The 20,677-nt window shown below is 43.3% G+C and overlaps 2 protein-coding genes across 2 annotated transcripts; one reads left to right on the forward strand and one right to left on the reverse strand.

Annotated features, from left to right (window-relative positions):
* The first annotated feature begins 10,732 nt into the window (after positions 1–10,732).
* Positions 10,733–14,464, forward strand: phtm (cytochrome P450 enzyme phantom). The gene is made up of 3 exons (XM_017160115.3): positions 10,733–11,238; positions 11,293–11,441; positions 13,058–14,464. The coding sequence occupies exons 1-3, from the start codon at positions 10,869–10,871 to the stop codon at positions 14,270–14,272; spliced, it is 1,734 nt and encodes a 577-aa protein (XP_017015604.2). The 5' UTR covers positions 10,733–10,868; the 3' UTR covers positions 14,273–14,464.
* A 531-nt stretch (positions 14,465–14,995) lies between these two features.
* Cyp18a1 (Cytochrome P450 18a1) lies at positions 14,996–18,843 on the reverse strand. The gene is made up of 5 exons (XM_017160120.3): positions 17,959–18,843; positions 17,187–17,308; positions 16,691–17,120; positions 16,325–16,589; positions 14,996–15,995 (listed from the first exon to the last, which is right to left on the reverse strand). The coding sequence occupies exons 1-5, from the start codon at positions 18,347–18,349 to the stop codon at positions 15,587–15,589; spliced, it is 1,617 nt and encodes a 538-aa protein (XP_017015609.1). The 5' UTR covers positions 18,350–18,843; the 3' UTR covers positions 14,996–15,586.
* Positions 18,844–20,677: the final 1,834 nt, after the last annotated feature.

Genomic DNA, 20,677 nt, shown 5'->3' on the forward strand with positions numbered 1-20,677 from the left:
CTCAGTGCCTGCAGCAAGCAGTGCAGCAGTGGGGGCGTCCAAAGTGGTATAGTAAAGTCACTACATAGCGACTGCTTGGAATTCGCACGCAGACACTGGCTGTTTGGGAATGTAGGTAAGCCACTTGTTGTTGTTTCTAACCTTTTTGCATTAACCAATGCATTAGGCAACCGACTCACTGTCAACACTCGGCGGAGTGCATTGATCTCGCCATTGAGTGCGAGTGTTTGGCTCCATTTGGCGTGTTTGCTTTGGGAATGGTAATGGAATGGATAATGGTTTAAATGGTTGAAATGGTTGAAATGGTTGGGGGGATGGGATGGCTTGACACAGTGACCGGGAAACGGATTGGCTTAATGACTGACTCTCTTTCGCTTTTTCAAAATCAATGCTCTGGCAATTAGAATGCAAGCTATCAAAGCCAAGCCCCTCTTTCTTCACCTTCTCTCATCGCCAGTGGGTGTCGCAGAACAGTTGCGGCACTCGACTGGCTGAAAAGCCATAACCATATAGCCATATAGCCATAGCAATAGCCTACGGTTGTAGGCCAGCGGTCAACGACCGCCAGCAGACCGACGACTAAAAAAGCAGCCGCAGAGTCGCCGTTGCCGCCGCCGCCGCCGCCGCCGCCGCTCAACCAGTTGAACGACCCACTGAACCAACTTGTCATTTGACCATGTCGCTAAGCTGCCGCTGCCGCTGCTGCTGCTGCACCATCACCACCATCACCATAAGTAATCAGTGGAAGAAGTCAGGAGGCACACACAATGTCCTGGTCCTTAATGGCTGTAATTATAAGCACACATTTCACCCATTTGTCAATGTGGCATGCAGCCTACCATGGGGCATGCAGCATCCCTTCTTCCGTGTGCCCCCAATCCATGTCAATTACCTTGCGAAAGTGCTCGTTGGCGGATATGAAGCAATAATAAAACCATAATGAGAGAAACAGCACGAAGAGGTACAGAATTTGGCAATTACTTATTATTGGACGCTGCCTCTTGGTTGACCAGCTGCCAATTTTCTGCGTTTCACGAGTTTGGAGTCTTGAGGTTCCTGTTCCCGCTGCCACTGCCACTGCAGTTGTTGCAATTAAATTTGGCCTCAAAAAAGCCGCCTCGCCAGCAGTCGAGCGCCCCGGGGAGAAAACCGGGAGTGGCTGCCGCAATCTTCAGCTCTGCGGGTCAGCGGCAATGTCCGTTGGGGTCATTTTGCGGCAACAATGTTGCAGGATCCCCATGTCGATCCCAGTGCCACAGGCCAAACGGATAGGCGCAACTGGTTGCCAAATGTATCAATTATCGACTATCACCTTCCGCGGGCGATGAGTGTGTGACCCACTCAGCTGGCCAGTGCTGCCCATGTGTCCCTTTTTCGTACTCGCCCAGTGCTGCCAATGTGTCCTTTTTTCCGCACTGGTTCCATTTTCAGAACTGTTATTAACTGACATTGAAGTTATCTAGAACAAGAAAGGAAGCTACCTTCGGCCAGCCGAAGCTTATATACCCTTGTAGACAAAGTGATGCTCACTCGGTGCAGTTCCAGGGATTCCAGATTCAGCGTTTTTATTTTAATTTTGTTTATACATAAGTAGTCAAGAATCAAAACGCCTACTTCCCACAAAGTTACAATGAATTTTCGCATAGAAACGGACAGACAGACAGACAGACGGACAGACGGACATGGCTAGATAGACTCGGCTATTGGTGCTGACCAAGAATATATATACTTTATGTGGTCGGAAACGTCTCCTTCACTGCGTTGCAAACATCTGACTAAAATTATAATACCCTCTACAAGGGTATAAAAAGGATATACCTTGCCTATGCCTATAACTGTTTTCGAGTTAATGTAGAAAATGATCATACATATTCTTTCCTAACAATATATTTATTAACGTTAGTTAGTTAGTTTTCAACGACAAATTAAAATCAGTATGTCGTTAAAAGCATTATGTTCTAACTTTAAATCACTTTATACTATGAAGCTTGTAAATATCTATAGATTTTACTAAATTGTGCTTAAAATTAAATAGTTTAATATCATAAATATCATATCATTTAATATCGTAAGCACCATTAGTTTCACAATATAATTTAATTATGCAGAGAGATCGAACAGCTTATATTTACTATGCAATTTAATGGGAACTTTGGGTTTACTTGGTCGATCTGTCATGTTTTTACCGTAGCTACTTGGCAGCACTGCTCCGCCGAAGTCACGTGTACGCGGTGTTTGGGGCTTCCCATTTGGCCAAAAATAATGCCAGGCACACAGTCACGGGGAAACGAATAGGGCTGATATTTAGATAAATATATATTTGGTGATTGAGAGACCTTACAGAGATCATGTACGAAGCCTGCTGACTAAAAGATCTCCCGTAAAATCAGAGATACTTTACTGTTTCAATTTTATTTTTATTTCTTACTATAGCAGGGTCTGTGCTGTACTGTACCGAGCCATGTTTAGGAGCCCAATGCATTTGCATGCAGCGCATGAATCGCGGGGAGCCGAGTCGCAATTGCATGCTGATGCGGATTAGCATGCTCCGCCCGTCCCGTCTCTCTTGTCACTTTATATAAATGCCAGGCACTTGGGGCTGCACCAGGTGCTTCCCCTAGCTCAGGGCCTCCCACTGACCACCCTCGCATTCTTGGTGCGCACTCTACAGGGTAGCAAAGTTGGCAATTTAGCAAGTGTCGCATTTACATTGAGATTTGTCGCCGTAATTGAATTGCCAATCGCTGACATTGTAATTGCCAGCGGGCGCAATTCATGCAAATGGAGAATGGAAATGGAAGCTTTCAAGATGAGATTTGTTAATCTCGCCCCTTGATTAGAGAGCCCCCCCCCATCCACCTTCCAGTGGGACAGTAGATGGGAGTCCGTGGAGCGTTGCACAATCAGAATGGATCGCCGCGTTTCATTGAGCTTGTCAATCGAGCGATGTGCTAGCCGCTGATCGATCGATCGATCGATCGATCCTGGCACTGGCACTGGCACTGGCATTATCCAATGCCTAGTCCAAGGCCTGATCGAAATTATCATATTATTATTCGAACGTATTGGAGTGCGTAATCACTGATTTTGGCCAGATCGATTTCGATTTCTATCTCGGGGAAGCTGCAGAACCCTTGCCCTTGTGGGAAATACCCAATAATATCGAATACAACACAACCTTGGATGATTTTCCTCTCGAAGAATGCCCGATGTCTTTAATCTTAACTCTTAAATCTGAGATCTGGTTATCTAGCTTTGCTATCTGGCCGAGATCAACGAACGCTTTCAATAGGAAATTGAAATTGAAATCGAAATCTAAAAACGAAATGAATACTGGCCCGCATTTTTCTTTGTCTCCATCATATATTGATTTCTGTCGCTATTCACGCTGTTTTCTTTCTTCAGTTTCTGCCACTAATATATGCGATGATTAGCGGATTAGTGGGCTGGTTATGAGCGATTAAGCAGCTTCGATTCGTTGTGGCTTGGAATTGGTATTGGAATTGAAATTGGTATTGGATTGGAGCTGATTCAGTTTCAGCATCGAGTCGCTGCGATTCGTTGACCCCGTCGTTGCAGAACCTTGGAATTAGCATAAATCGCTGCTGCTCCACAAATGTAGGTCCGACTCTTGGACACTCCTTGGCTAATGGGCGGGTTCGCCTGGTCAGAGTGATCATTTCATGGACAAGAGAGTTGGAACTAAATGAAATCACAGCAAGTAGGATACAATTTTCTTTTTTATTTCACATTTATTAGCCATTGTGTAATGTTTAATTATAATGTGTCTTCTTAGGAGGCAAATTACTAGAATTGAATTGGAGCAAAATGCAGTTGTAGTTGAACTAAACTATTAAGGATTGTCATATATTTATGTAATTACATAGAAGAGCAGTCGTTTCGTTTTATATTTTTATCATGTTTCATGAATAAACAAACCTAACCAAGATAAGTATGTTTAAAGTATATAAATAAAATGATATAGATTTCTGTTAATAGGATCCTCATTTACTTATTTTATAAAAAAATCGAATGAGAAAGTAAATGGAAATTTTTCAAATATAATCCTCCCTAAGTCAATGGAATATTTTAAATATTATAATATTGGCCAACGGCTTCCGGTTAAGTAAAAGTTAATCAAAGTGAAAAGTAAGTCAGTCGAAGGACAAGTTGGCAGCACTGGTGGCCTGGCCAAGATCCGCGGTGCTTCCCCGGCACGGGCCAGAAAACCCCCCAACTATTTTCCACGATGACTTCATTAAAGTGCGAGCGTATCAGGGTATCGATATCGTATCGTATCGGGTATTTGTATTTTCTTTTGTATTTTCATGTATATGTGAGCGGCACGTGCAAGCGTTTGCCTTTGTTTGTTGTTTGTGGATGGTTGTTGCTTGTTGTTGTTCGTGTGCTGGGCGGGCAGGTGTCGAAACAATGTGTGGCGCGCAGCTTAATTAGAATGTTGCCACATTGGTAAGGCAGCCAGTAAAACGCGCCCGAATAAAAGTGTCAGAACAAGTTGAGGCGGCAATTTGTCAACCAGCAGCAGCAGCGGCAGCGGCAGCGGCAACCAACTAGATACGCGGCCAAGTCAAGTCCCCACTTTACATTCGAAATGCATTTTTTTCGCATGCGATATACCGATGCATTTAAAGATACAGATACAGATACAGATACAAAAACAGATGCAGATACATACGTATATCCGCCAGCTCTCATTTTCAGATTTTATTTCAGATTTTTTTTATCTGATTTGTTTTTATACTGATTTACCAGACAGGCTCAAACTGGCTAACTTGGTGAGTGTGTGTCCATGTCCATGGATCCGTTCATGCGCAAGGTTTTCGGCTGTGGGGCCCGATCTTTGGCCACCCGCCACCCCAGCAGCCCACTGGCACTACTGCCACTACTGAATGCACTGGGTGCATTGACCTCAAAATGGCTCAAAAGCCATTGAACTGCTGCAGTCGCTCTTACTGCGGCGCGGCTTTGCTTGGCTTGTCTTGGATCGAGCTTGGCTCGGATCGGATCGGAACGGAACGGATCGTATCGGATCTGATCGTACAGAACAGAACAGAACTTATTCTCACAGGTAATAAGATAATTTTCGCAACGCTCTATGGGCACATAGCTCGAATGGATGATGCCCTGTATTAACAAAATGCCAGGAAGAGCCTTTTCCCTTCTAATAAGGGAAAGCTTCTCACTAAATAAACTTTTTATAGAACCCATAACGTATCTAGAAAAAAATATTTATTTATCCCAGACTTATCAGAGCTTTGGGTACAACCAGAGAGGATATAGAACTCCGATTTTGAAAATTAAAATTAATTTTAGAAATATTGATTAATTTGGTATTTGTTTTGACCTCAATCCTCATCCATTATCGATCCTTTCTATATGATAATCTTTGCACTACTTGATAATAAGGAAATGCCACAATAATAACTTAAATTTCAAAATAATAAGATTATATTATTATACGGTATAAACGCTTTTGTCAACCAGTGACTAACCTCTTCAGAAATAAAAAAATATTTATCAAATGATGATTACTTATGTTGTGTTTAAAAAATAAACTGCTTACATTTTTTAATTGAATTTGAATTTAATTTTAATTTAATAATTATAATTTTTGTACTTCCTAAAAGTGATGAGATCTTTCGAATAAATATTCTCTATAGATTTAACAAACAAATAAAATAATGTGAAGTATTTAACCCATATGGAATTATGTTTCTAGCCAGGTTTTAATGGTTCCAGCTTCGGACTCAAATAAAAATTGGAATCGCAATCTGCGAAGCTGCGGCCATTGAAACCGAGAATGAAATGAAAATGTGACCGAATGTAAATTCTTTTAATTTTATCGCCAACGCTGCGCCGGCTGCGGTTGTTCTAAGACCCAGCAGAATGCAGTCACTGGAATCCGCTGGCACGTTCTTTGGGTGGCTGCCGTAGCCGCAGCCATAGCCACAGCCATAGCCATAGTCGTCGGTTGGATGGGTTAAACGAACGCTCGCTTGGCCTATGAAAGATGTCAAGGTATCTGAAAAATTCGTATTCGATTTTGTACGCCAATCACATCCGTCCGTTCGTCCGTCTTTCTGTCCGTAAGTCTGTCCGTCCGTCGTGCAAACACAGCCGCAAATCACACAAATCACAGAAAACAAAGCCACTAATTGCTGAAGTCGCAGTTTTTGGGAGACGCCAGATGCACTCAGGCCCCCTTCACCTAAAAAAAAAAAAGAATAGAGATGGGTCGGATGACCATAGGCAGCTGACTTTACTCAGGTGTCTTCTTGAACAGACTACGGATTGATTTAAATGTAAGCGACGAATCGGCGCATTCCGCTGTGGCTTCCACCGCTGCCACCGCCGACTGACTGATGCACTGCCTCCAGTATTGCGAAGGTGAAAGGTATGGGGTATCCAGAAGGCGACTCGCCGAAAAGCGCTGACTCCGGGCGAAAGAGCAGACGAGGGCCTGGCCAGCTCGGTTCTGGGTCTCAACCTTGGACTTTGCCACCAAATGCGAGATGCTCCATTAATGTCGCTAAACCATCGGACACAGCACATTTGAAGTCTTGAATTACCATTCCATTCGCGGCGCGTGCCATAAAGCCTCGCATCGCATCGCATCGCATAGAAGCAGCGCGCGCAAAAAAAGGCAACCAAACACATATATTGGATGAGTGTATAAACATTGGAATTGGGTTAAAAAAAATAAAGCATGCAAACTACCTTGACACATTTTTCTGCACTGCAGCAGTAGCGGCAGAGGTTGGGTGGAGGTAGAGACGGGAGAAGGGAGAAGGGAGGCAGCGCTTTCGAAAATATTTGGTATGGGGTGTGCTAAGAGTAAACATGATGGGATGCGGATGCGGTCATACAGGAGGAACAAAGCCCATTCCCATTACCATTCCCATTCCCATTCCCATTCCTTCACTATCATCAATATGCTGTTGCAACCACATATACAATGGAAAACGCTTGACGAAACCCGTGGCCTGATAAGAGAACGCGAATACGCCACGTGAGCTGGGCGATCGTCACCACGAGGTGCCCCCGATTCGATTCGATTTCCACTTCTCCGGACTCCGAATTCCAAATTTCGTGAGCAATGCGCTGATTAGACGCATTATATCAGCATGAGTGAAAATGCGTCGTTCGCTTTCTGTGGGATGAGTCTCTTTTTGGATCTTCTAGTACCGATCCTTGTGGAAAAAGTTCAAATAGTAAATTAAAATGTATTTTAAATGCTATAACTGGACATTTTTAATTTTTGTTCTGATCTTTGTGGAAAAAGTTAAAATAATTCATTAAAATGTATTTTAAATGCTATAACTGGAAGTTCTAAACATTCAAATTCGATTTCCAATTCTGTAATTTTGATAACAATTTGTTTTTAATAAAAGATCGCTAGAATGGAATGTTTAGAACATGTTTTTTATAACTCTTAACTACTTATTTTCGAAACCCTATAAGACGGCCTTTAGAACTTTAGAATTACCCAAAGTTAATAGTTTTTTTTTTAAATTATAACGTTTCCGAATTAGGTGCTATCCCAGTCCCAGTCTCTTTGTCGTTTTTTTTTTATTTCGCCACACTGCACTATGGGCAAATATTCAGTCCTTGAGGCATAAACTCCAGTTTTAAAGATACAAATCTAAAATTTTTGTTATATACTTTTAAGGCTAAGATGTAATTTCGGTTTTTGTTGCTTTTTGAATCGGACCACATCTTCATCCTACGCCCACGCCGCAGATATACATTTGAAGGCAAGGATTTAAAGAAAATGTTGTTTGTGTTGGTAACTGTAATACAATTTCTGTTTTTGTTAAATTTTGAATTGGACCAAGTCTCCATCAACCGCCAACGCCGCATATTTACTTTTAAAGGCAAGGATATAAAAAAAATGAATTTGTTAATAAATATTTCATATTTAACGCCTTTCGCAACAAAACTGAAGTATCTTCTTGTTTGATATTTTTTGCCAAATAGAAGCACCATGCCAAATTAATGGCATCGAATTTTCTTTTTCTTTCGCCAATTGAGATGCCACCTTACGCTTTAATCGTGGTCCTGCCTCATTAGAAGTTAGGCATTTGCGACCAGGTTTGTCGCTTGGCAAGCCCTTTTCCAAAAATGAAATTTTCATGTTCGACGAAAGCCGCAGGAAATGTTCTTCCTTGAATCGGTCTATTATTCTATGACATTTTGGCAAATTACGACTAAAAAAGGCAACAATCTGCCTAATTTTTTTTTGACTATTGTGTGCTGACTATCGCTTAATTCGATTCCGTTCATAGTTTGCAAAACAAATTCCATCACAGCGGTTTGTTGCCGGTTGTTGCCGATACAAACATTAAGCAATGTGTAGTGACAGAACTCGAATGCAACTACAACATGGAGGTTTTACGTATAACGTGCAAAAACGTGCAAAAAGTATTGATATGGTTCGATTAGCAATTGTTTTGTTTATAACTTCCTATTTTTACCTTGCCTATACTCTCCTATACTCACATCTTACACTCCACAGAAAGCAAAAATACATTTCTTATTTGTCATCTAAAAACTAAGCGACAACTCATTAAACAAATGGACAAAAAGCACATATAATAAACATTCAGTGTTTATAATTTATTTAACAATCCTTCACTCTTTGTATCCATATTTAAACTTTTTTGGTTGGCTTACAATAACCAAAGAAATCGAGGTGTGAAAACTACAAAGTTTTTCGTCCCTTTTTGTAAACGTGTGACCCTATTTCAAACTTTCGAATTTCTTAAGGGAAAAAATAGCGAAAAACGCCAAATAAAATTCTTTGAAAATGGATTTTAGGTTCCTTTAAGTATTGTAAATAACCACAGAAGGTCATTTATGTAATACTGAAGAACAAAAAAATGTAAAAATGCCTCACTTTCGAATTTTTTGCCCATAGTGCACTGCCAAGCCGAAGTCAAAGGGTTTAAAAATAATTCAGGCCGCGTTGACAGGCTGCATCCGCTCGCCTCTGGGTTCATGTCCTTTACCTTTCCCTTTGCCATAGGATGTTGCCCCGACAGGCCAATGATCTTGGCGTCTGTTGAACCGTCTGCCACTCAAGAACATTGTTTGGGATGGGATGTGTAGATGTGTAGATGGGGAACCTAGTGTCTGGACAATGGAAAGGTTCGGCGACCGCTGCACGCAGCCAGATCCCAGATCCCAGAGTCCGTTGCCACTGGCGGGTCATTAAAATGTACAGGTAAATTTAAAGTTAAGGCTAAAGCGGCGATCTCAGTGATCGTAGATCTTGATGCTGCTCCTTTGTCCACAGTCCCCGTCGCGAGGAGGAGTCAATGGCCGGCGGATCTATTTTAGCGCATGCCATTGGCCCTGAACTTGTTTTTTCCAGTCGCGCGAGCCCTTCCACTTCCCCTTCCATTCGCCATTCCTTTCCAGAAGTTGCAGCACTGACATGACTCAGACTGTCCAGGCCGCCGCTGGAAATCCCCGGGCAAACCAAAAGAAGCTCCTTCTTTTGACCATAATCCTTATATTGTTTCGATTGTATGATCATTTCTTCTCTGTGCCGGGAAAACCCCGCCATATACGCGGGGTAAACCCAAATTCAAGCGGCGGTTTTGAGGAATACACAAGAAAAGTGCAAATGTGGCAGAAATAGAAATGGAAAGGTATCCGTAACCGAATAAATGTATCTGCCTGTAGAACGCCGAAGTTAGGTACTCAAAAGATGGGCCAGCAGGGTCGCTGAATACCCTGCGATATGATATATGATAAAATATCTAATAGAGCCCGGCGTGAACCAACAGTATGCTTATTATCTATAGATATCACACAAAATTTTACTACACAGAGACAAAAACGGAACAATATGGAACTGATATTGTTTCATATCCATTTTTCCATAACAAAATGGTATGTTTTCATATCAATATGGTACAAAATCATATGTTCGGAAATATCATTTTGATATGAAAACAGATGGGACCAAAATTGCTTGAAAAAATACCCGATGTATGACTATTTTTGATCTTATTTTTCTCTGTGTACTTATACTTATAAAACTATACAAAAAAGTTAATTATTTTTACATTTTGCTTTAGTTAATAATTAAGAGTAATATATTGGTTAATTTTACAAAAGTTTTTTGTTTTTTGTGTAAACAGATCAATACACAGAGAAAAAAAATGGAACAATATGGACTTGATATTGCTTCGTATCAATATTTCCTTAACAAAATCGTTTGATTTCATATCAATATGGTACAAATTCATATGTTCGAAAATATCATTTTGATATGAACACAGAACGGAAAATTGATGACTATTTTTAATCTTTTTGTTTTTCTCTGTGTATATTTAGATATCCTAAAGCAACGTTCTGTTGAGTGGGTGTAATGAATGTGCATATGATGAATACCCTCGGTAGGGAATGATTTAGTTTTCAAATTTTACTTTCGCACTCTCTTTTTTCCTCTTCCTCTTCTCGATGCCGAAACCGAAATCGAAATTCAAACTGGGATATTGATATTGCCGAGACCGATGTTACCATTGTCTGGACGGCCTTCGGCGGTCGCTCTTCCTCTTGCTCCTCCTCCTCCTCCGTCTTCCTCTTCCTCTTCCCGTTGCTGACGTAGACAGACGTTGACAGCTCGCCGCTGCCCTGTTTGCATTTCTGCCAAAGCGAAGACTCGTTTCAAATTCTAAAGAAATTCCAGTAATCGCAGAGCTCTGCTGGCGACTGGACGTCGGGACTCGAGCCGAGTGGAGGAGAACTCAAGAACCCAAGAAAGAAAACACCTCTAACAAGGAGTGAGTAAAGTTAAAAGTGAGAGCGATCGGAAATCGAAATCGAAAACGAAAGTGATGTCGGCAGCAGCAGCAGATACTTGGATGCCCTCGGCGGAGAGCCTGGGCCTTCTGCTCATCCCCGGCCTGCTCATCCTGGTGATCCTCTATCTGTGCGAGCACCAGTACGATGACATTATAGGGGTCACGCCGCCGGGACCCTGGGGCCTGCCCTTCGTGGGCTATTTGCCCTTTTTGAACGCCCGGGCGCCGCACAAGTCGCTCCAGGCGCTGGCCAAGCGGTACGGCGGCATCTTCGAGCTGAAGATGGGCAGGGTGCGAACGGTCGTCCTGTCGGATGCCAATTTGGTCAGGGATTTCTTTCGGCGCGACGTGATGACCGGCAGGGCTCCGCTCTACCTGACGCACGGCATTATGGGTGGTTATGGTGAGTTAACGCGATGATCCTTTAAGGACTCTGGTGATTATACCTTCTCCACAGGCATCATTTGCGCCCAGGGTGACATTTGGCGGCATGCACGACGCGAGACCATCGATTGGTTGAAGGCCCTGGGCATGACCCGTCGACCGGGGCAGCTGAGGGCCCGACTGGAGGAGCGCATCGGTCGGGGAGTCGACGAGTGCGTCCGGGTGAGTGATTACTGACTTACTGCACAGAAAAAAAATTGACAAAAGATCACATTGATATGTGGTGGTCTTTTTTATATTTTTTAAAGATCAAGTTTTTTGTATCATTTTGATATAAATAAAGATTATGTTTATCATATGTTGAAAAAATTGATAAAAAGATCAGATTGATATGTGCAGGTTAATTTTATATTTTTTAAAGATCAAGTTTTTTATATCATTTTGATATGAATAAAGATTATGTTTATCTTATTTGTTCAAAAAATAATACATTTGGCATTTTAAATGATATGATAAAGTATAAATTTGATATGTTTAAATCATAGATTTCATAAAATCATATGGGCTTTTTATTGATATGAAATAATGTAGAATTGAAACTATTTCATATAACATTTTTGTCTGTGTTCATACTGTTCGCATGCAAAAACCACAAGGCATAAATTAAGCCTTTTGTTTTCGCGTTTTTCCCTACTAAACTGACAGTGCGAACTCCTGTATAAATATAAGTATTTAAATAAAATGGAGAATTGGAATTTTTTGAGATAGAATATATATCATTAAAGCAGAGCTCCCTCAAAATTAGCTGAAATGTTAATATCCTTGTGATATCTGATCAACTGCTAATGCAAAAGTTGTAATTCGTCTATTTAAACTGTATTTTAAATTAAAATAAATAAATATATATACAAATATTAATATTATTTATAAATAATATTTTAGTTTTAATTTTTTTTAGTTAACATCTAAAGTTTTGTTCATTTTTAACCAGGGATCGCACGTAAGAATTACTTTTTTAAAAAAATTGACAAATAAGTCTTATTTTTCAATTTTTATTATAAAAGTTGACAAATAACTCTTATGCTTCAATTTTGTTGATTTTAATAATAAAAATTGAAGCATAAGAGTTATTTGTCAACTTTTATAATAAAATAAAGATTGAATTGAAATAACTCTTGAACTGTGGGGTACATTGGCTTAAAATTTATATATGTATAATCTACGCTTTAATACCTTTCTGTTGATATATTTTTTATAATAATAATATTTTTTACATCATCAAAAATATTTTGGGGACATATGGCATATCAACAGAAAGGTATTAAAGCGTAGATTATACATATATAAATTTTAAGCCAATGTACCCCACAGTTCAAGAGTTATTTCAATTCAATTTTTATTATAAAAGTTGACAAATATTTGTTGATTTTTATAATAAAAATTGAAGCATAAGAGTTATTTGTCAACTTTTATAATAAAAATTGAAAAATAAGACTTATTTGTCAATTTTTTTAAAAAAGTAATTCTTACTTGCGATCCCTGTTTTTAACCAATATGGCATGATTTAATGAAAGCAAAATATTGTTTTTTCATATAGAATTCTATTCTAGTAAAATTTTCATTTGTGAAATCTGCAAGGGTATTAAAACTTCGGCTAGCCAAAGCTGGCTTCCGTTCTCAAATTCCCGTTTTAATTATAAGTAAGCACTAAAATTAAATTGCAATTGTTTTTTTTTTAAATTTTAGCCAAGCACTAAAATTAAATTCCAATTGTTTGAAATCTCACATCCAATATAATATAGATAATTATCAAATGTCCTCTTCATTTTCCCCCGCAGCTTTACGAGGCTGAGGCGGAACAGAGCTGTGGCTCGGAATTGAACCCGCAACCGGCTCTGCACCACACGCTGGGCAACATAATCAACGACCTGGTCTTCGGCATCACCTACAAGCGCGACGATCCCGACTGGCTGTACCTGCAGAAGCTGCAGGAGGAGGGCGTCAAGCTGATTGGCGTCTCGGGGGTGGTCAACTTCCTGCCCTGGCTGCGCCACCTGCCGGAGAACGAGCGCAACATCAGCTTTCTGCTGGAGGGCAAGGCCAGGACGCACGCCATCTATGATCACATAGTGGCGGCATGTGCCAAGCGGCTGGCGGAGAGGCAGAGGGAGTTCAAGGAGCGCCAGGAGCAGAGGCGGCGGGAGAGGGAGCAGGAGAGGGAGCAGGAGAGGGAGCAGGAAAAGGAGCAGGAGAAGGAGGAGGCTGCGGAGGAGCAGATGCCGCAGGAGAACGATGAGGAGCTGGAAACCGACGAAGAGGACAGCGACGGGGATGAGTACGAGCCGCAGAGCATCCTGGAGCACTTCCTCATCCACCAGGATCGCGAATCGCAGCTGACCTGCGACGACCAGTTGCGCCACCTGTTGGCCGATCTCTTTGGCGCCGGCGTGGACACCTCGTTGGCCACTTTGCGTTGGTTCCTCCTTTACTTGGCCCGCGAACAGCGCTGCCAGCGTCGCCTGCACGAGCTCCTCCTCCCGCTGAGCTTGAGACCAACGCTCGAGGAACTGGAGCCGCTGACCTACCTGAGGGCCTGCATCTCGGAGACATTGCGCATCCGCAGTGTTGTGCCGCTGGGCATTCCGCATGGCAGCAAACAGAACTTCACCATGGGCGACTATCACATTAAGCGCGGCTCGATGATTGTCTCGCTGCAATGGGCCATCCACATGGACCCGGTGGCCTTCCCCGAACCGGAGGAGTTCCGGCCGGAACGCTTCCTCACACCCGAGGGCGCCTACGCGGCGCCACCGCAGTTCATCCCCTTCTCGGCGGGCAACCGAATGTGTCCCGGCGACGAGATGGCCCGCATGATGCTCACCCTCTTTGCCGGACGCATCCTCAGGCGCTTCCACCTGGAGCTGCCGGCGGACTGCGAGGTTGACATGGAGGGCGAGAGCGGCATCACCCTGACCCCCGCCCCCCACAGGCTGCGCTTCACCAGGCTGCCGGCGGTGGAGATGCGCGAGGAGCCTGACGGAGCGGTGGCCTAGGAACCGGGGATTGCCTGTCAATTTTATCGCACTCTTTTTTTTTGTATTTCCCTACGATTATATTATAAACTTTTGTGAATGGTGGCCGTTTAATCTTTTTCTTCTTTTGGGTGGCTAATACATAATCATTACGCATTTAAGAACTATTATTTAGTTAAAGATTTATCATTTAAAATTGTATTTAAGCTTTAAAAAAAAACTCTTAGCATTTTTTTGTTCTTCTTTTAAATATTTCATTAAAAAATAGTTGTAAATATTTGAAAAAATTATAAGGGGATGCTTTGTCTAAGAGGCCAAACTTACCTTTGGTTTTTCTGAGGCAATTTTGGTCCGACCTTTTCCTATTACCTTTATTTTAATGTCCATTTTTTTGTCCTCATAATAAACTGTAGTAGCTTTTTATTTAACTAGAGTTTAAGCTCAAAAGAATAGATGAGAAAATCAATGTATTCATTTTTGATTTAGCTGAATTTGGCTTAATTCTTGAAAAATTACTTTCCGAAATATGAACTACTTTAAAATACTGTCTGCTCTATTATATTATATTCCTTTAAAAACTATGGCATTGTTTGGAACTGATCCGAATATAGAGTAAGTCAGCATTAAGTGTACGGATTCCAAGATTGCCATCAAAATCTTCCATTTTTGAATACTTACGTGACCTTTAACACACATTTCCAAAGTGATTTGCCCCGGTTATTCGCTCGCTTTTATAGTTTCTAGTTTTTTTCACAGGTTTTTCTTTATTTTCGAATCGTTTGCCTATTTTGATGTGTGCTTGTAAGACTAAACCACAGTTTGTTTTGTTGTTTGTTGTTTGGACATTAAGCTAGCACTAATACTAGGAATAAACAAGAACGTTAGCTAACTAGACTTAATCGGCCTGCTGGCTTTACACATAGCAATATCGTAATATTAGCGATAATAATATTAATAACTAGTAATTAATATAATAATTAATAATAATAAAAAACATTAACATTAGCCGTAGAATCGAACGTAACTAGGCTAAAACTAGAACTAGGGATTTAATTACAGATTACAATTAGTTGAACACAGCTTCTTGGGGGTGAAAGAATAGAATTGGTTGCAGTCCTCTGTGTGTGTTTTGTTTTAGTCACAGCTTCCGGCTGCTCTCTTTGCTCCTAGCTCCTTAACATCCTTGGGGATTGGGGAACTGCTCCTCCCACGGGCGGATAACTACTAGTTTTTTTACTTTTTCCCTTAGCATTTTTGTTAATTTTTGTGTGTGTTTTTGTGGGTTCTTGTGTGTGTAGGAACAAAACCGTGCTCTGGAGCGGCTCTTCGAGCACATCAATTGGCGCCCACATTGCGCATGTGATGCGGATCGGCGGCGGTGGGCGCCAGTGGGCGCCGCTTGAGGCAGACCTTGAAGGCCTCCGGCGTGATGGTGGCGCCCACGTTGCCCTTCAGGCTGGGCAGTGGCTGACCCTCGGGCAGGGCGATGTCGAAGCAGTGCATGAAGGAGGCGAAGAAGAGGAAGAGCTCCATCCGCGCCAGCACATCGCCCAGGCACATCCTTCGTCCCACGCCAAAGGGGATGAAGTACTCCGGCTTGCGCACCTTGCCCTCCGTGTCGATGAATCGCGAGGGGCGGAACTCCTCGGGCTTCTCCCACAGATTGGGGTCCATGTGAACGCTGTTGATCAGCGGGATGACATGCGAGCCGGCCGGTATGGTGTACCCATTGACTTCCACATCCCTAAAATGATTGTAATGAGAGGGAGGAGCAGAAAGGAAAGGAAGTGATTAGTTGTGTGATCGATGCATCGGTGATTATCAGCTAAAGGCAGGGGCTGGGCCCACTGCGCACTGCCACTAATCTGGTTGCAGCTAAAAAAGTGGGCCACGCACTCGAAAAGCCAGCTGAATGGAGAGCCACGACAATGAATGGCTATCGCCGAGATCTGGTGTGAATGAACGGACCTCGCGGCATTTGCGTAGATCTAAAGCATCCAGTGCGTAAGCACTCCATCTGCTGATAGTTCAAACCCCTCCGCCTAGAATCTAATAATCTTTACAGAGGCTTACCTTGTGGGCGAGTGAGTGGTGGCCAAGGGAACGATGCTGGAGCGGCGCATGGACTCCAGTATGGTCGACTCGGTGACGGGCAGGTACTGCAGATCCTCAATGGTGGGCAGGCGATGGCGTCCCACCACCTGGTCGAGCTCATCCTGGACGCGGCGCATCTCCTTGGGGTTGCGCAGCATGAACACATTGATCCACAGCAGCGTGGTCTTGATGGTTTCCATGCCGGCGGAGAACAGATCGATGATCACCTGGACCAGTTGCTCCTCTGGAAAGACGAGGGACAGGAGGAATGGAAGGTCAGAGGGGGTTCTAGATGGACATGGCTATGCCCTACTGCTCAAAACTGGTCTAGACCTTTGAACTCACCATGATTCTTGCCATCGAAGAGCTCGGCATCCGTGCCCTCGGCCTTGGCCTTCTCGATCTCGCACAGGTAAAAGTCCACCAAATCCCGAATGTTGCTGGGATCGAAGCTGCGCTTGTGGTCATCGATGACGTCCTGGTAGAATCTCTGCATTTCGGCGCGATTCTGGGCAATCTTGTTCTTGGCCGTCGAGATGCTGGGGAAGCACTGCATGGTGGGTATGTAGTCGACGGTGTGGATCTCGCCGAACAGCCGCATGCCCTCCTCGATGAGGAAGTTGAAGCGCCGGAATTTGGGGTCATCGATGCTGAACCGCGTGGACATCATCAGGCTGCAGATCACATTGCTGACGGCCACCGAGATGACGGGCGACATGTCCACGGGTTTGCCATCGCTGGCATGCAAATGACCAATGAACTCGTGCACTTCCGTCTATTTGAAAAGAGGAGGATATCATCTGTTTCTGGGGAGGATTAGCACAAGCTTATCCCAACTCACCATGATGCGCTTCTGCATCTGCTGCTTGCCGCTGCCCATGTAGGTCATTCCGAACTGGCGGAGCTTGTCGTGCAGAAAGCGACGCTGATCCTTCCACAGCTTCCCGGTGCTGTTGATAATGCCTGCAAAAATGGGTAAGCGCAATTTGAGATACGGAATCGCCTCGATAAGCTCTGTTTTTATGCCGCAATTTTGCACATTTAATTGAGGTAGGCTCTTGCCCTACTTCGTCAAAACAAAATACCAGAAAAGAAATCCCAGCGGGAAAGGAAAAAAGGTGCCGCAATGCCTTATCATTGAGTGTGTTTCATATATGTATAAAGTAAAGTGCAGCTAAAGGCGATCGCGATCGCAATCGAAATCAAAATAAAATTAAAAATATATATATAAAATCGAAAACCGAAAATCGAAAATCAAAGAGAGCGTAAAGAAAATAAAAATAAGCTGACAAAGAAATGCCAATGGAATTTCTTCACTTAATAGGGGGCTTTAAATATTTAATGCATTACTTGTTCCCTTACAATCTCACTACATCTCAGGTACTATATACATATATATATATATATGGACTTGGCTCCCTTCTACAGATGCGTTGATAACTTTTCGCTTTCGCAGCGGATTTAAGGGAAATATTTCCAGTATTTATATTACAAACAGGTAGTAAACAGAGTAGTAAAAACTAATTTCATACAAATAGTATGTATGGGTTATCAGACCCCAGTTATATCACTTTTTCTTCCCCTTATTATAGACTAAGTGGGTAATAACTTACCGTAGCCGTTGAGGGTCTGCATGAAGGGAGTGTCCGGGCGTCCGGTGAACTCCTCGCGCCGGAAGCACTCGCGGATCATCTTGTAGTCGCTCATCACCACGGTCAGCTGGCTGCCCAGGCGCGTGGAGAAGAGGGACCCGTACCGCTTGGCCAGCTCCATGAAGCGGGTGTGCTTCTCGTTGCCCATGAAGAGCAGATAGCCGATGACGGGCAGGCCCCAGGGACCGGGCGGCAGCTTGCGGAGCTCACGGTAGTTTCGCAGCAGCCACTGGAGCAGGCTGACGAGGGCCAGGAGGCCCAGGAAGACCAACAGCAGATGCTGGGCATCGCCGTCCTGCTGCAACTGCAGTTGGCGCAGCAGAAACTTGATCAGGTACGAGTCGGCCAGCATGGTTGCTCCTTTCCTCCTTTGCTCCTTGCTTTACTTCAATCTCAACTGGGTTCTCTAGCGGATTGGGATTGCTTTTTTCCCTGGCTGCAGTTGGCGATGTCTCTTATTTACAGCACTGCTCGGCGGCCATTGGTCACTTTTGCTTTTATTCGCTTTCGACTGGCACTTGAAAAAAATATGTAGAAATATTTTTCGGGGGTGATTGTAGGTTGTAGGACCGAACAAAAAAAAAATTTGTCTTTATATTTTATTGTGTTGTCTTTGGGTCGGTAAATCGGTACACGGTATTGGGTATTTCTTTTATTTGGTTACGGCTGCTACGGAGTTACGGTGTCGGAGACTCGGAGACCCGGAGACGATTTCGCGTCGAGCGTTTATAGTTTTCGACTAATGGCTCGACCGTATGTCCTTGCCACTTTTATAACAACTCGAGCCCGCTTCGAGCGCGCGAGTGAGCGAGCGAGCAGAGCGCCAAACGAATGATCGACGGCGATCGAAGCGCGCGGCGCTCGGTCTCGGCTTCGGATTCGAATTCGGCTTCTCGGCGGCCTCAGCTCTTCAGCTTCAGCTTCAGCTTCAGCTTCAGTTTTTAGCTTCAGCTTTAGCTTTAGCATGCGGCGAAGCTTCAGTTCAGTTTCAGTGTTTTCAGCTCTTCAGCTCTGCAGCTCTGCAGCTCCGAGCGCCCGACGACGTCTGTTTTTGGGGTCTCCGCCTCTGGCTTTTTGGACGCCGTCTCGACGCCGGCAGAGGGTCAGCCCCCTCAGCCCCCCTTTAAAAAAAATATCTTGGGAACCTAAAGAGGGGGAGGGGGTTCTCTAGCCCCTACCCCCTTCCCCGGGTCACGACGAGCTCTCTAGACGAAGCAGCGCCAAACAGTTCAACAAGTTTAACCCCCCTCCCCCCTTGGAAGACCAAAGCAGCGCAGCCTCTGTCGGCGGCTCAGTGGCCACTATCACTCGGTTGCATCGAACCGGCAGCACCGATCCAACATCGAGCCCCCAATGCGATCGAACATGTCTGACCAAACTGTGTTTGAGTGGGGAGACGGAGACAGTGGACTCAAGAGATCGAGATCCGAGCTGCCACTCTCACTCTCTCTTTCTCTTAGCTTACCCAGAGATTTCTTTGAGTCTTACCATAACAACTAATCTTTATTTTATGCACTCGTCAAAGGGTTTATTTAAAGATCCCCCCATTTTAAATTCCTCTTCAGTACTATTATCATAGTAAGTTCACTTAAGACCCTTAATTCACCTTAATTTACCTAATAAATTAAAAAAAAGTGAATAATGTTTGTGTAAAAACAAGAATACCGTGTTATAGATCTTTAAAATTAAGCATTATAAATTCTTTACTTATGTAAATACATTAGGTAGATTTTATCTTACACGAATTTAAATTTGATTTTAGTTTAAGGATTGGTGTAATCCCAAATTCTGGAAATGTAATTTCCCAACAATAGCAAAGCTGAACCGAAATAAACTGCGATACGATATGGAAATGGATTTGAATCGATAGGCGTGAATGGCGGCTTTATAAAGTGTAAGCCCAGAGCCGCAAAAGCGGAAGCTGCTGCACTGGAGACCTCATCCGCGGATCCGCGGGTCTGCAGCTCGGGCCAAGCGGAATCGAAAGACCGAAATCCGATGCAAATTTGCATTTTGGGTCAATAGCGAAGCCTTCAGCGAGTTATCGCCGATCTAGAGTCGGGGCTCGAGAGTAGCATTTTGCGATATGGATTGTCGGGGGACTTTTGGGGCAGAGGGCTGGTATCCTACTCCTCATTCTCCAGTGGAACTCCCACAGGCCGTTGAACGGGTTTTCGGCGTGTGACGTCAACGGCTTGTAGCGTTTATTCAAGTTCAGAATCGATATTAACAATCAACATAACGATATAAACCATCAAGTGACAACAGAGACAGAAACCCACCTGAGCTCATTTTCGGAATTCAAAATTCAAATTCAAATGCATGCATCTGTAATCAATTCTGCAGAAGTTTCTGTTTCGGCTTCGATTTTTGTTTTGTATCTCTCGCCTGAACTTTTGTTTGTTTTCGGCTATCTTGGCTTTTAATATTTATCTGTTATGCCGGTTCTTTTGGCTTAAGGACAAGGTCCGACCCTCGGATTGGCTGACGTCGAATACGGAAAATACGCACAGTCAAGTCAGTCAAATTTCGAAATATTCATATGCATATGAAAATGTTGTGATTGTGATTGTCATTGGAATCAACTCGAAACGCAGAGACCCAAACAAATTGGATCGGCATTTCCATCGAGTTGAGCAAGAAGACTTCACGTCGTCGTCGTTGTCGTCGAAGGTTGCCC

Source organism: Drosophila takahashii, chromosome X (assembly GCF_030179915.1).
Source record: "Drosophila takahashii strain IR98-3 E-12201 chromosome X, DtakHiC1v2, whole genome shotgun sequence".
In the NCBI taxonomy this organism is placed as follows: Eukaryota; Metazoa; Arthropoda; class Insecta; order Diptera; family Drosophilidae; genus Drosophila; species Drosophila takahashii.

Excerpts from the sequence above, each read along its gene's own strand:
- phtm (XM_017160115.3), top strand. The coding sequence starts at position 10,869 with ATGTCGGCAGCAGCAGCAGATACTTGGATGCCCTCGGCGGAGAGCCTG. Across the intron at positions 11,239-11,292 it reads CGGCATTATGGGTGGTTATG|GCATCATTTGCGCCCAGGGT; the intron begins GTGAGTTAACGC and ends CCTTCTCCACAG. Across the intron at positions 11,442-13,057 it reads GAGTCGACGAGTGCGTCCGG|CTTTACGAGGCTGAGGCGGA; the intron begins GTGAGTGATTAC and ends TTTCCCCCGCAG.
- Cyp18a1 (XM_017160120.3), bottom strand. The coding sequence starts at position 18,349 with ATGCTGGCCGACTCGTACCTGATCAAGTTTCTGCTGCGCCAACTGCAG. Across the intron at positions 17,121-17,186 it reads AGATGCAGAAGCGCATCATG|ACGGAAGTGCACGAGTTCAT; the intron begins GTGAGTTGGGAT and ends CTTTTCAAATAG. Across the intron at positions 15,996-16,324 it reads ACCACTCACTCGCCCACAAG|GGATGTGGAAGTCAATGGGT; the intron begins GTAAGCCTCTGT and ends CAATCATTTTAG.